Consider the following 15,262-nt stretch of genomic DNA (forward strand, 5'->3'; position numbering starts at 1 on the left):
GGGGTATAGTAGTGCAGGTTCACAGGAGGAAAAGAGTTTGAATAATTGCGTGGAAGACACCTCGCTAATCTGAATGTAGGGTAAATAAGCACGCTGCAGCTGACCGACTGGCTGGCTGCTTGTGTTGAACATTCAGAGGTAGGTTACTGCATCAATTGGGAATCTTTCAGGCATGACGTGATCAAGCAGTTGCCGACGGTCCTTCCCTATTTCGCATTTACACGACAAGCCCAACTAACTCCGTGTTTAACAAAACTCAAATAGAATATCAACGTGTGCACATTTAGGGTATAAAAATCAGATTGGTGTGACGCGCTTACAACCTAACGTGGGTAACTGATGAACCTCTCCCAAAAAATAAGTAAATAAATCTCGTGGTTTCTGGGTGGAATCTAAAATTTGTTTTTTCATTCGTGCCGGAAAACCCTTTTCGACATCTGATTAAACGTGATCTTTTTACCAAAAGTTTTTACCAACTAAACACAGCCTTAAATGCTTTAGAACTAACAAGAACATATTTTATACAAAAATATATATTAAAGTGCCTTGAAACAATGATAGTTTTATATACACCATGAATATATTTTATGCAAAATCATTTGGTCAAAGTATAACCTCAGAGACTTTTGAAATTAAAACATGTTTTATGAAAATCAAGTTGACATATTTTTTTTCCTAGATAAGCCACATACTTGGGGAACTCGAAACTTTGAAGTGACTGGAGCCGTATGTCCTAATCCAGGTTTTCCAACCCCACAAACACAGAAAGAAAAGAAAACGATAAAAAAAAAGTTTCCTTTTTGCATCTACCAAATTTCGTAAAATTGAATTAGGGCTTCATCATTTGCTGGTATTAACATGAATCGTTGATTGAAATATTGTGGTCGCATGTACGACGAAGCACGGTAGAAGACGACCGAATACATATAGTGCATCACAATGGCAGTGAATTCTAAACTTTGAGTACCATGCATATATATATATATATATATAAACTTATAGAAGATAAATTTGAACTTGCAGGTTTACGACTACGTTCTTTTAGTGATAAAAGATGAAAGCTTATCTATTTAATAGTATAACAATGAAATTAACTATTATAAAGTTAAAAATTACTCTATAAAGGTGAGATGTAAACTTCTGCATAGAATTTTTTTTTAATAAAAATACATTGTTCAACAGTTTGAAAAACATGTATATAAAAACTGAGGAAAAAAATCTATATTGTTTGTCACCAAACTAACACAGCCATAAATGTAGTGATTTATTACATTTGCTCAATGTAAGGTGTTTTAGATTTTTACCCTAAATCAAATGTATGTAACTTTAATCAATCTTATAAAAACAATTAACATCTACAGTATCAAATGAAAACACCATCAAAACATTTTATGTTGGATGTTAATGACACTAAGGGTGAGTTCGATACTGCTGTATTTTTCTATAAAATTAGTCCAATTTTTATTTAGAACAAAACTAAAAACCTTATGTGTTAATAAGAAATACATCCCACTCGAGAGTTTAAAAGAACTTCACCATGGTCATCAGCTATTAGCACTTTGGAAGCCCAGGCAGAAAGAGGGTGAATTGAAGGCGAAATTTATTTTCTATAAATTTGGTTTGACTTTTATTTAGAACAAAACTAAATCACCTTACATTCTGAAACAGCGGGAGTGTTAACAGAGAAGAAATGACTAGGCATCCCACTAGAGAGTTTAAAAGTGCTTTGCCATGGATCGTCCATTAGCACTTTAGCAGCCAGGCAGAAAAAAGGTGTGAATTAAAAAGAAAAGTGTTGGCTGGTGACATCTCAGTCTCACTCACTATCCTGGGGCCTCAGTCAGAAACCAGCTAATGATCAGTTGATTTTTAAGAGATTTTTTGCTGTCTTGAAAAAATACCTCGAGTTACCATATTTTATAATGTAAAAGTCTAAATACCTTAAGTTATCAAAATTTTACATTAAAATTAATTTTTAGTAATTCAAGATACTTTTCAAGTAAGATAAAAAAGCCCGATTTTCAATGGGTGCCTATTAGTACTGCACATAGGATAGAGTATAAAAGTGAGTCAAATTACTCGTTGTAGCTTTGAACAAGAATAACAGTACAACACAAATTCATTTTTGCACAATCTGCACTTTACATTTCAGCACAAAATTCTAACTGTAAATATCAACATTTCTACCAACAGAATGAATTTACATGTATCGTATATTGCTGAAGAGATCATCTCGATCTCAACCTCGATCTCCATCTCCTGGTATCAGGAGGCCTCAGGAGCTGTACAGGAGCAGCTGGGATCCGTAGCCACCACTCCCTCAATCTCCTCACCAGCTTCTCGCTGCTCTTCTTCCTTACCGGCATATGCCTCGTGTATGCTTCCAGCAGGATCAGCAGAAGTATGCTTCTCAGGGGCAGGTACGCGAATATCGCAGACGCGACGAGCATTGCAGCTGCGACTTTATTCGTGCTCTGCTCAAGTGATCAGACAGCAGCAATTGCCACAAAATGTCATTTTTTTAAAAGTTTTAGACATGGTGGTTAGAAAGGAGTAATTCATATCTGGTGACTGATAATGAGAAGCACCTGAGGGAATGCTGCAAGCATGAGGCACCGGAGCTTGAGAAGAAAAATGTTTCCAGCTTGCACGTGAGCCTCTAATTGCGAGATGGCTTGTTGCAGCGCCAGGAGCTGTTCGACAGTTCGTCTCCGAGGAGGAGTTGTGACTTCAAATGCTCCTATCATCTGCCCGTTCCCGATATGCCTTTGCCATAGCATAAAGAAGGCAGAGCTGAGCAGAAAGCCAGGAAACAAGTACCAGATCCAGCCTCTGCAGGGTTCGGTGTGGGTTAGGTATAAACAATTACTCAGTGAAACTAAGTTTTGGAGAAACTGGTAGGATTATTTCGGTTCGTTCTACCAAAAGAAAGAGAAGTTTTTCAGATATTACCTGTACACTGTGAAGAGTAAACAGAATAAGAAGACGTATGATTTAAGTGGATCTTCCCACTCGGCCAAAAATAGAATCCTTTTGCCTATTTCAATCAATGGAAACAGCAGTTCCTGCATATTAATAGTGAATTAACGAACATTAATAGGCTTAACAAAGGCTTGAATTGCGACATTCAAAGCAAGATCAGTCTTCAGTTAGCGAGCAGTCTGAAACTGTGAATGAAAATTCAGGCTTTGCAAGCTTGTACGGATGATCACTCGGAGCTTCAGCGGTTGCTCCAGAACTCAACTTTGAATTCATATCATAGCTTAGGTGATTATGGACTGCTCGAAAATGACATTTAGTACCTTCAACACAGCTACATTAGTGTCAATGTCTTCCACTTTAACCTGATCAAGCGTCGCACGCGCAGCCTCCACTCTGCCAGAGTAACCTACAGATCGCTCTAGAGCCATTTGCACTGAGCTTGTTCCTCCTGTCTGCACATCTCTGAAAGTAAGATCCCTTTCCTCTAGATTGTCGTCTTCTTTGAGGGTCAGCAAACCCATGGCCACCAAAGTATATGCAGAAAGTGGGAAAGGATCAGCAAGCGTCAATTCATCAAAGCTGCTTTGAGCAAAATCTTCATCTCCTCTGAACCTTGAGGAATGACGCTGCAGCTGGCCATACAATGCCTCCAGTATCTTGTCCCCCTTGGGCAGTTTCTCTGCCAAGTTGAAGGCAAGAGTCGTCTTGAAATGTGCAGGCAAAATGTGGAATCCCTCCTTCACCGTGCGGTATCGGAGAATTCCTAGTGTCGCAACAGAAAGCGCCTCGGCCTTATGTAGATTGATCAGCCTATACTTCCTAATGAACTTGTGAGCATGCAACACCTCTTTGATAATTGCAAACCAGTAGTCTCTACGAGTGTGGCCTTTGAACTGCGGAAATTCGAAAAACACCGGCTCTCTTCTGTCGAAAGTAAAATTGTATCAGCAATGCTTCAAAATGAACAGAAACTGAAACCTGTCATTCTACAGTAGTAAGTACTCACGTAGAGCTAGCTTTGTACATGACAGCTTTGTCAAAAAGCTGAGCACCCCATGGGCCAGTTGACTCACGTTTTATAGACTGCTTCAGGTCCCTTGATAGATCATACACCACAGCCTCGTTGTATGAGAAATCAACACTGACTGGCTCAAAGTACAGCGCATGGGTCGTCAGTGTGAGCCTCCCTGTAAAATACGCACCTTATACACCTTAAGGCCATAGTGAAGAAAATAATTCACCAATACCGATCAAAATTACCATAAGGAAGGTTATTAACCAGGCCAAATGGACGTCCCAATGTGCTGAAGAATCGGCTTGGTTGTCGCGGCGCCGTAGATATCGAGGATTACTTCTCCATCAGAAAGTTGAAGTGCTGGAGCTTTGTGTCCACCTGATATACGTTGTGCAAATCTGAGCACCCTAACATCAGAGATGCCACAGTAAGCCAATCATGCTGTGAAAGTAACTAAGCACCTATATGTTCAGTAATGATCGTAGTGAAGATTTCAGTGAACAACAATAAATACAAATGAGGAGAAGACATGAGATTCATTAATGATCATAGTGAAGATCTCAGAGAAAGAACAATAACTGTCAATGAGGAGAAGCTGATGAAAAATGCATACTTGTCTAAATTTTTGAGGTACTTATGGAAGATGAGAAAATGCAAGCGGCCTCCGGTGGTGTTAGTGAGCGCGTCAAATAGGTTGCGAACAGTGATCGCGTGCGCCATTGCAGGACAAGCTGGAGTGATCTTGGCAAATGCCTCTGGCCCGACCGTCCTCCTTCCATCGACCTAAATTCATCAAGTTTTACAAAAAAATCTGTGGATTGATGTCTGAGAAACAACTGAATTTGCCAAATTGGCAGGGCAACCATATCCAACCTGAATGGCCATTTGCGTGGGGCTCAAACAGAACATGGATCCACCATCATCATCATCATCATTGCCGTCATGGAGGAAGCCAGATGACATTTTCTATCATATACGTATCGATCATGATCAGTGTTGCGCATGATGAATGAACAGCAAGATGTTTATTGGGGATTGGCAAATCGGGTGTTCACCTGCAACGCGGCGTCCGTCTCGTCATCGGGCGCTTCCCAGGCGAGCATCATATCATAGGTGAGCGAGTGGAACTCGCTGTCGGCGAGGTGGTCATGGCGCCTGGTCTCGACGCGCAGGGCAATGTAGGAGCAGTACTCCACGAGGCTCCTGGCGTACACCAGCGGCTGGCCCCCTTGCTCCGGCTCGAATCGCAGCAGCAGCTGCTCCACCGGCACGCCGGCGATCCTGCGCCACGCCACGATCGATCGATCACTCGGACATTGATTGGATTAGGTTCAGACGACGCGATGGACAGACATACCGGGCGCATCGGTGGACGACGGAGGCGGCGGTGGGCGAGAGGGGAGGGATGTGGTACTCGGCCGCCGCCATGGCCGCGCCCTTACTCCTGTCGTCGTCGTCGCCGCCGCCTCCGCCGCCGTCGACGGGGCGGCCGAAGAGGCCCTCAAGGAGACCCATCTGCGGCGGAAGGCCGCATCGTCGTCGTGGCCCGCGTCGCCGTCACGCCGGCCGCTTAAGGCAAGGTAGGATTTGGTTGCGTGGCGTGGCGTGCTGTGCTTTGGACGGATGCTTGCGATGCAAACGCAATGCAAATGCGTGCCCTTCTCACGGACGGTTAGTTAGGCGCGCGCGAGGCTCCGCCGGACTCGCGCGTCCAGTCAGCCACCCCGTGTGCAAATTTCCCTGCAGAGTTATCCGATAAAAGTTTGAATTTTGAATCCAGTATTTTAAGTCCAGAGGATCTAAAATTTCAAATTCAAATTGTTTTCGTAAATGTATATACTCTCTCCAATTCCATAATATTTGTCGTTTGAAAAAAAAACAAGGTCTTCAAAATATATATACAAATATCAACAACCATATGATTTTATTTAAGTAAATATTGTAAAAGTTATTACAGTTAAAGGTCAACCGTTTAACCTTATCCTGTCTAAAATGAAGTATTATGAAACTGGTAATTGTTTATGAATATAAAAAATAAAATATATTAGTATACCACCCGCATGACTAAACGTTGAGTAGAATATAGAGTTCATAAAAAAAATGAACTGCACAAAGAAATCCATACGGGTAGATAGGCAGAGCAGAGTCCTGACGTTTTTTTAAAAAAAAAAAAATAATCGTACGTAACGACAATGATGCCAATCTTATTATCATCTCCGACATCATAGGAAAAACACTCAAAACATACAGCGGCTACGAGAAAATTTTGCAGGCATGAATAGAAACCACCTGTCATACTACATGGCATCGATGGTGATAATGGAGTTCTATTTCTCCGCATTTACCAGCTCAGATCTATGTAACGAAAGGCACCCTGCAAACTGCAGGTACAGTAATTAAATTGTCTCCCAAACATGGGACTGAGTGTAACAAGCATATAGGTTTTGTTTTGCCACTTGGAACCCAGCAAAATGGCACTACGCAGACACCGTGTTTAGCGATCATCATCACTTCACAAGGCAGATCTTGATAACAGATGCGACGCCAATACGGTGGAGAGCAACAACAGCATCGCCAGGCTTGCACAACTTCTTCTGTACAGCTGACTTCATGGCAGCATCAAGTATGACCTCCGTCGACTCCGAATCGGTGGCCTTAGCAGACCCCTCAGCCAGGAGAGGAACAAGACCTCTGTAGATCAGGCTGTGCCTTGCTGGACCCTCGGAGCTGATTGTCCAGTCGAAGGAATCGGTTGTCAACACAGGGACAACCACGGAGAGGATTGGAACGCTGGGCCGGTACTTGGCGACCAGCTTCGCGGTGGTGCCACCACGAGTCAAGACAACGATCAGTGCAGCCTTGGCCTTGTTGGCTGTACGTACAGCAGAGGATGCCAGAGACTCCAATGGGCTCATGGGAAGGGGCGCGGACCTGATCATCTCCTTGAAGACAGCCTCATAGTCTAGGGAAGACTCTGCCTCAATACATATACGTGCCATGATCTTCACAGCCACCTCAGGGTATGCTCCAGCAGCACTCTCTCCACTGAGCATGACGCAGTCAGTTCCATCAAGAACAGCATTTGCAACGTCAGTGGCCTCAGCACGAGTTGGACGCGGCGATTTGATCATCGATTCAAGCATTTGAGTAGCAGTCACAACAGGCTTGCCAGCAAGGTTGCACTTGTAAATCATCATCTTCTGTGCAAGGAATATCTTCTCCACTGGGATCTCCATTCCAAGATCACCTCTAGCAACCATAAATGCATCAGTTTCCCTTAAGATCTCATCGAAGTTTACAACACCCTCTTGGTTCTCAACCTAAAAATAGGGAAAAGTTTAAGAAAGCAATCAAACCCACAAGAACATAACCAACATGGCAAAATTACCAACCACACATATGCACCTCATCACCCTGAATATATTTTATCTCATAGCAGTAACACAGATAACCATTTATTAACAATGATTCTCTGAACGTTTCAGGGAACTCTTGTAATCCCTTGACCGTTTTGATTCTTTAGAACAACTCGAGGGGATAACCCCTCGTTTTATGTATGTCATCTAAATGGTTATGAAAAAATTCGACAAGATAAATTAATATGTAATATCACTACACAAACATGCAAGATCATATTTGACTTCTACAAGTCACAATAAAAAACCAAATATCACATATTAATCTCTATCTTGTCAAAAAATTTCATGACTATTTGGAAATTGGATGACATGAAAAAACAAGATGACATCCCTTCGAGGGATTAGAATTCATTTCCAAACATTCCAAGAGTATAACAAAGCAAATGGATACAAGATTTCAGTTAACAGCAAAGTTGAATATTTTAATGCATATCAAGAAACGAAGTAAACCTTATCAGTGAAAGTACAAGGGAGATCAAGCAAAGCTGCTATTTGTAAAAACAGATTATCTGAAACTAGTAGTCCAAGCACATAGAAAAGGAACAAAATTGCATCTTGCCTAATATTAGAACAAATAAGGGTAAAATGTTCATTGGGGTGAGGCAGAGAACCAACAACTCATTGGTTCAAGTATGTACAAGAAAAGGACAACAAAACATTAAAGCATCTAACTGAGAAAAATTGTCACTCAATCATCCTGGTACTTAAATAAACATGTAGATCTACTTGCAGAGAATCAAAGACTTAAGTAGTAAACTATGGACATGAAAACATAGCAAGACTCAAATATGGGTGACAACAACTACAAACCTTTGACATTAGCTTAATGCGCTTTGCATGCTGTCCAAGAAGTTGTCTGACTGTAACCAAATCTGACCCTTTACGGACAAATGATAGAGCAATCATGTCGATATCATTTGGCACACCCCATCCCAAAATGTCTTCTTTATCCTTCTCAGTCAGTGTAGGAAGATCCACAACAATTCCTGGCAAATTGCAATTCTTTCTCTCGCCAAGCATTGCAGTGTTCTCACACCTACATCTGACAGTTCCAGCCTCTGGATCACAAGTCAAAACAGTCAAAGAGATGGTACCATCCGCGCAGAGTATGACATTCCCAGGCTTCACATCCACAGGCAGTTTCTTGTAACTCATCGAAATCATATTCTCGTCACCCTTGATCCCATAATCAGTTGTAACAGTGACTTCTTGACCCTTTGTTAGCTTGACTGGCTTGCCGTCCTTCAAAAATCCAGTACGAATCTCAGGACCCTGAAGCAATGCATGAAAGTTCAGGACAATCACCATATATAATCACCTTAAAAATTATATCACGAAGCATCAGAAATAATGGGCACTACACGCTACAAATTTATGAGGGTTGATCACGAGGTGATAAAACAGTAAATTTGAAGAACAAAGCAAACCAAGAAATAGGACACTGTTAACTGTGAAGATAAACACCAATTAGTTATGTGAATGACAGAAATGTCAAGGCATAATGGCTACACCAAGAATAAGGCATTTTGCATGTGATAAGCATACCATTCTAAACTGCATGTAAATATGAAATAAACAATTATGAAAATATGCAATATACAATTTTGCATGTGATAAGCATATCATCCTAAACACTTCAGTCCAAAACCCACCAATTCGGAAGATCTGAAAAGTTGCTATCACATGACTTGAAAGAGGCAGCTAAACGATTCAATTCTACCAAACTCCCAAATGGAGGTCATTAAGAACAATTAAACTAGCTCAGAATGTATAGGATTCCAAAACTACCCATATGAAGACGCCGCCCAACCCGATCTAACCTGTACAGCAAGGCAAAGGCTTGCGCACGCAAATCTAACCTCTAACTTAGATGCTACTTTGGCGAGACCTCAAAAGTCAAACCACCACCAAAGTTAACTCATAATCCGACAACCTGCCTTCAAATCCAACCCAACTCATCCTGATGAAAAAAGCAGATCCGAGTCGAAATCTGTCACCAGACGCAAGTTACCCTGATTGGTCTGATCCAGCAACAACCAAGTAGACAAGCAGCACACAAGCAGTTACAATCAAGCAAGCACCGAGACGGAAAGTAGAGTGGGAGTTGAGGAGTGACCTTGGTGTCGAGCATAACGGCGCAGAGAACACCGGTGTTGTGCATGGCCTGTCGGAGATTGTCGAGCGTCTCCTGGTGGTACTCGTGGGTGCCGTGGGAGAAGTTGAACCGCGCGACGTTCATCCCGGCGCGGAGCAGCTTCTCGAGCATGGGCACGGAGCGGGAGGCCGGGCCGAGCGTGCAGACCAGCTTGGTCTTGGGCAGCCGCGTGTCGGCGACGCCGGCCTCCAGGTCCGCCAGGATCTTCCCCATGTCGATGTTCGCCATCGCTCCCCTCCTCCGGCGGTCGCCGCGATCCGGGAGACGGAAGCTTGCAGACGAAGAGAGAAAGGGAGAGGGAGGTGTGTGTGCGCGCTGTTGGTGCAGTGGTGGCAAAAAATGAAGCGAGATTTGGGAGGGGATTTTATAGAGATGGAGGAGGTGGGGAATTTTGGGGGCGATTCGGTGGGCGAAGGAAGGAGTAGAGTAGAGTATATAGCGGAGAAGAAGATGAGATGGTGGACGCGTGGTCACCACCGAGATGGTGGGCCCCACTCCCAGTGACACACCACTGCCTCTGCCTCTGTACTTCCAACGATCTTCTTGGGGGAGAAGTCACAAAAATGTTAGTACTATTGTTGATTCCAAGTTTAGGATTAGGAGACCATTCATTTGAAACGTGTACTAATTATGCAGTGTTGGGCTAATTATCGGCCAAATAAAATCGTGCTAGATGGAAGTTGTTTTTAAGCAAAGGTGGTGATTGTGAAAATAAAAATCAGACGATACATTTACAAATAAAAAATAATTTATTAATAAAATTTATATATAAATGTTTTGAGTGATTTAAAGAACAAGATTAAAAATAAACTATATTTAAAAAATTAAATTTTAGTATATAAAATATAAGCGAAAGCCGTAAAGACGGTGAAAGCCCCGTCGCTTGGCGGCGTCGGCGTGGTGTGTGTGTGTTTGACATCTCGAGGACGAGTGGTTTGCCCGGTGCTCATGATTCCAAGACAACGGCATATACCAGCGAACGGCGACGGTGCGGTGGGCGAGGGCGGCGCCATCATCCGGGCAAAAACCAGCGACGTCTGCGTCAAAAACCACGAACCTGGGCCTCTGTTTCCGCATTCCCCTCCCCGTTGCATCTGGCTTTCTCCGTTTGTCTTTCCAATTCCTGTGCACGTCTCTCCTCGGTCTATCTTTTTCAATTTAGTTTATATTTATAAACCAACTTTTATTTTTTTATTTTTAATTTAAAGTTGATTTTGTAGTTTTTTTCGAAATTTACTTTATTTAAATCTCTAAAGTGTTATTTATAATTGTTTTTCGTTATAAATATGTTGTTGTTTGATTTTTTTTTCCCTTACAACGGAGATCACTTCTAAAGAAATGCATGTCTTTTCGGAATACAAATATCTTGTGACGATTCACCAACGGTGTGCGTACACGCGATGGACAGACGTGGTTGCATCCATCGATCATCCTGCAGCGAGGTCAACTCGTGGCACGACGCATCTTCCATTGGACAGTTGGCTTGCTTGCTCGCTTGCTTGGCGAGAAAAACGCAAAAATGGAAGAATCAAGAATGGAACTTTCTTTTCTCCTCTTTTCTTCTTTAGTCTTTAGTCTTTAAAGAGGACTAATGGAAGAGAAGATTCTGTTGAGTTTTGATTTTTCTCAATCCGTTTGACGAGCATCTATGTGTTGTGGGTACGTGGTTCTAGAACAGGAACAGTCACCATCGACCTTGACAGCATCAGCAACATTGAAAAGAATGATTTCGCAGCAAAACAGAAGCAGGTGACCATACTTTTAAAACATAAATGGTAGATTAGGCAAAGTCAATGCCTGTGCTATTTGGTCTGATTCGTGGCCCAGATACTTTTAAAACTAAATTCTAAATGAGAGTTTAATTCTAGTGAACTTTACGTGCTAATAGTCATCAATCTGTCTATGCACTACAAATTATGATTGATGTTAACTATTAAAAGTTTATAGAGAGGTTAGAGTGAGACCTTCAATGATACGCTTGATAGGTTAGAAAGAAAAAGATAAAGCAAGTAAAAAAAAGTGTTTGAACTGCTGATAAAGCAAGTAAAAAAAGTGTTTGAACTGCTTTTGAATTCCCCTCTCTTTCAATCACATGCTAATTAAAAATGTTACGAGACAATATCTATTTGTGTTTGTGGTTCCATATAATTTGATTTACAACGTTATTTAGTTTGGACAGTCGAAAGCTTCTCACTTTTTTATTGAAATAAGAGCTCTAGACTTTTTGCTCTCTAAACGTTGTAATTTCTAGAGTTCTTAACTTTGTAGAATAATTAAGTTGGGGTCTTCCAGTAAAGTTTCCAAGTAGTATAAAGAAATATTTATATAAATTAATGGGTTGCGCAGATAGTTAATAGCTCGCTGCAGGGATGCACATGCTTGCCGCTATATAGACATCTGCGGCCACACCCATGATACCCTGAGAGACTTTAGTTGTATGATTATATATAGAACAATTAAGATTTTTGGGTGCGTATTACATGGACATATACTGTATATGTATGTTCATGGCCGCATGACAATTGATAACAAAACACTTCTCCCTTTTTTTTATTTCACTTCTCGCTATCCCTATATAGGTACTCCATCCCAAATTGAGTCATATAAGAGAAAATTAGAAATCCCAAATTGATCATCACATAAGAGAAAAAAACCTATTATGCATTAATTATAGTGTGAAAAACCCTTTGGTTAACACGCACATTAAATGCTTGCATGCATCTATCCAATCAGCTTTGAGGGCATTCTCAACCCAATGACTAGGATGGTGTCTATAACATTAATTAAGTTGTCATCTAGAATAAAAAATAATGTGGCAAGTGAATAAATGAGGAAAGAGAATAAAACCATGTCTTGCATGAAACATGTTTTTGTACACAACATTCAAGATATCATGTGAGATAAGTAGCATTAAATTGAAGTATAGAATAGTGGTGTTTGCATTGGAAGAGTAGTGTCTAGTACTAGTTTTTTGATGACGTGAAATTTATGAAGACTACGTCTAGTGTTATGGGTTAAAAATACTCTTATATGATGATCAATTTAGGATGGATGGAGTAATTAAGTAGTTGGCTACATCAAATTTACATTATGATGCTAAATCATTAGCATTTCATTTAGAGTGATTTTACCTAGTACAAGTACAAAAGATACCAAATCACACTCGTCGATCGTGTTTGATTAATCGGTACCTCTCGGTACCGCAAGGAGTCCACAAGTGGTAATTTAGATTGGGAGGACAGAAAGGGAATTTCGCCATTGAGAAGGGGTCGTTCGTCCGGTCGTCGTTCTAACCAGTCGTTCTCTAATGCCGCCGCCGCCGGGAGAGGGAGAGTCGACGCCGCCGCCGGGAGAGAGGGGTTGACGGCCGAAGGGACGACCGATGACCGGCCGACGTCTGGACCGCCTCCGCTCCGGCCTCCGGCAACACTCGCGACGACGAAGGCAGCGCGGCGCAACACTCGCGACGACGGCGGCGGCGCGACGCTCACGACGACGGCGATGGCGACGGCGGCGCGGCGGCTTCAGATCCAGAACGGGAGGGGAGAGAGAGAGGTCGACCCCGCCGCTGGCGCGCCGCGACGGCCGACCGACCGACGCCTGGACCGTCTCCACTCCGGCCTTCGGCGACGCTCGCGACGACGGCGGCGCGGCGCTCGCAACAACGACGGCGGCACGGTGCTCGCGACGACGACGGCCGCACGGTGGCTTCCGATCCAGAACGGGAGGGGAGAGAGAGGTCGACGTCGCCGCTGGTGCGCCGCGACGGCCGACCAACCGATGCCTGGAATGCCTCCGCTCCGGCCTCCGGCAACCCTCGGGACGAAGGCGGTGTGCGGTCTCTATTCATTTTTACTTCCGATCCTACCCCAGATTAACGGTTAGATTTATTTAGTACCTCCTAACACTCGGTACCTCCCCATATACCGTAAAATGGTTGAATTTAGTTGTTGAGAGTTAATAAGTCATAATTATGTAAGAATATAATGATCTCTTATACAAACGAGCTCAACAAGAAGCTCGCGAGCTGTCCTGGTAAGCTCACGAGCTAAAAATAGCTTAGCTTGACTTATTAAGATACAAGTTCAAACCGAGCCATGAACTTCGAGATTTTTATTCACCTCTAACTGAAAGTATATCTAAAACTCCTTGTGAGCTTCGGAATACTTGTGACAATATAAATAGTGACTAATGAGCCTTAACTGAGTTAAGCACATGTTGAAATTAATGACGTCTACTGTGCCGAGCCTCTGTAAAATAACAGGCTGCAGGTATGCATGCATGCATTTTTAATTGGTAACAGCAGTAGTGTACTAGTGTGTGCATACAACCATGCACATATAGCAGAGGTACTTAACATCCTGATTAATAGCTCAATTAATAGCTAATAGGCAAACTTAATTATCTTTAACTCATCACAATCCAATCAGCCGAAATTAACCCCTAAATTAGGCCTCTGTCAAATTTGGCTATCAACGCATGCTTGCCATGCCCATAATTTAATAAGCGGTATATGTATATGTATATGTATATGTATATGTATATGTATATGTAAACTAGGGCATGCATCTCCCGCTTCTCACCGAAGCATTCCGGTTAGTTGCGCCACGCCATGCACGCCCATGCAGCAAGCTCCCTCGTCGTCATCGACCAGCCATGGGGAGCTCGAGCTATAAACATGGACAAGAGAGCAGGTCCAGCTTCTCGCACACCCAGAGACAAAGGAAACGTGAAGATATTAAGATCAACGCAGACATGTCGTCTCGCTCCTGCGGCTTCGCTGTGTCAGTGCTCCTCCTCATGCTCGCCGTCACGGCCAGCGCCACCACCGGCGAGCCCACCACGCACGAGGAGCCGCACCACGAGCGGATCCTCCTCCTGGCCGACGCCGACGCCGACGCCCACCAGCTGCTGCGCAAGGAGGAGGAGGCGGCGGCGGCCGCCACCATCGCGGCACTCGCTACGGAGGCCGTGAGGGTGGCGTCCGCGGCCGATCAGAAGAAGGACGGTGGTGGCGTCGCGGCGGCGGCGGCGGAGTGGCAGGACGCGAAGACGAGCCGCCTCATCGCGACGCAGGGCGACGACAACAGGAGCGGCTCGTCATCGCCGTCGGCCGGCGGCGGCAAGGAGGCGGGGAGCGGCAAGGAGGCCGAGAAGTCGAAGAGCTGCGTGTCCAAGGAGGAGTGCCACAAGAAGCGGCTCATGTGCGGCAAGAGCTGCACCATGTCCGCGCACACCAAGTGCGCCGCCAAGTGCTCCAAGTCATGCATCCCGACCTGCACCTAGCGAGCTTGCTTAGCCTGCAGCTGATCTCGCCGCCATTCGATTCATCCATCCATCCATCGAATCCTTCTCGGTTTCGTAGTAGTCTTGATCTTGATTAGCTTGTTTTGTCTAGCTCGGTGAAGAAGGGAATAAGCAGGGGCATGCATGCAGCATGCCAGTGCAGACTGTGCAGTTGCATGCGTGCCTCTCGTCATCATGTCGTCGCGTTTATTTGTTTAGGCTCCAACCTTTGTTTTAGGCTTCTTTAAATATAGTGTTTTTTGTTGTCCTTTGTGGTGTGAAATGTTACTGCAAGTTCAATAAGAATGGAAGGGAATTCTAATTTGTTTGCCAATTGCTACGGCCAGAGAGCAATTGCAGGAGTTTACTGTTATGTGGCCTGAAAAAAGGGAGTCTGCTGTTTCG

At 43.5% G+C, this 15,262-nt stretch overlaps 3 protein-coding genes across 3 annotated transcripts; 1 reads left to right on the forward strand and 2 right to left on the reverse strand.

The window, feature by feature from the left end:
- Nucleotides 1-2,019: 2,019 nt before the first annotated feature.
- Nucleotides 2,020-5,512, reverse strand: LOC102705906. The gene is made up of 10 exons (XM_040523263.1): nucleotides 5,355-5,512; nucleotides 5,053-5,278; nucleotides 4,871-4,963; nucleotides 4,611-4,780; nucleotides 4,262-4,404; nucleotides 3,989-4,169; nucleotides 3,303-3,906; nucleotides 2,953-3,065; nucleotides 2,589-2,832; nucleotides 2,020-2,474 (listed from the first exon to the last, which is right to left on the reverse strand). The coding sequence occupies exons 1-10, from the start codon at nucleotides 5,510-5,512 to the stop codon at nucleotides 2,229-2,231; spliced, it is 2,178 nt and encodes a 725-aa protein (XP_040379197.1). The 3' UTR covers nucleotides 2,020-2,228.
- Nucleotides 5,513-6,181: 669 nt separating this feature from the next.
- Nucleotides 6,182-10,055, reverse strand: LOC102719105 (pyruvate kinase, cytosolic isozyme). Its single transcript, XM_006652964.2, has 3 exons — nucleotides 9,533-10,055; nucleotides 8,227-8,688; nucleotides 6,182-7,317 (listed from the first exon to the last, which is right to left on the reverse strand). Exons 1-3 carry the CDS (start codon nucleotides 9,797-9,799, stop codon nucleotides 6,505-6,507), a joined length of 1,542 nt encoding a protein of 513 aa, XP_006653027.1. The 5' UTR covers nucleotides 9,800-10,055; the 3' UTR covers nucleotides 6,182-6,504.
- A 4,139-nt stretch (nucleotides 10,056-14,194) lies between these two features.
- LOC102706190 lies at nucleotides 14,195-15,225 on the forward strand. Its single transcript, XM_040523495.1, has one exon. The coding sequence runs from the start codon at nucleotides 14,228-14,230 to the stop codon at nucleotides 14,855-14,857; it is 630 nt and encodes a 209-aa protein (XP_040379429.1). The 5' UTR covers nucleotides 14,195-14,227; the 3' UTR covers nucleotides 14,858-15,225.
- Nucleotides 15,226-15,262: the final 37 nt, after the last annotated feature.

Source organism: Oryza brachyantha, chromosome 4, assembly GCF_000231095.2.
Source record: "Oryza brachyantha chromosome 4, ObraRS2, whole genome shotgun sequence".
NCBI classification, from domain to species: Eukaryota; Viridiplantae; Streptophyta; class Magnoliopsida; order Poales; family Poaceae; genus Oryza; species Oryza brachyantha.

What these genes read in the sequence shown, in the direction of transcription:
- LOC102719105 (XM_006652964.2), bottom strand. Translation starts at nt 9,799, where the DNA reads ATGGCGAACATCGACATGGGGAAGATCCTGGCGGACCTGGAGGCCGGC. An exon ending in CCGTTATGCTCGACACCAAG is followed by an intron (nt 8,689 to 9,532) that starts GTCACTCCTCAA and finishes GCATTGCTTCAG; the next exon opens with GGTCCTGAGATTCGTACTGG. An exon ending in GCATTAAGCTAATGTCAAAG is followed by an intron (nt 7,318 to 8,226) that starts GTTTGTAGTTGT and finishes CCCTATTTTTAG; the next exon opens with GTTGAGAACCAAGAGGGTGT.
- LOC102706190 (XM_040523495.1), top strand. Translation starts at nt 14,228, where the DNA reads ATGGGGAGCTCGAGCTATAAACATGGACAAGAGAGCAGGTCCAGCTTC.
- LOC102705906 (XM_040523263.1), bottom strand. Translation starts at nt 5,512, where the DNA reads ATGGGTCTCCTTGAGGGCCTCTTCGGCCGCCCCGTCGACGGCGGCGGA. An exon ending in ATGTACAAAGCTAGCTCTAC is followed by an intron (nt 3,907 to 3,988) that starts GTGAGTACTTAC and finishes TACTTTCGACAG; the next exon opens with AAGAGAGCCGGTGTTTTTCG. An exon ending in CTAATGTAGCTGTGTTGAAG is followed by an intron (nt 3,066 to 3,302) that starts GTACTAAATGTC and finishes ATTAATATGCAG; the next exon opens with GAACTGCTGTTTCCATTGAT.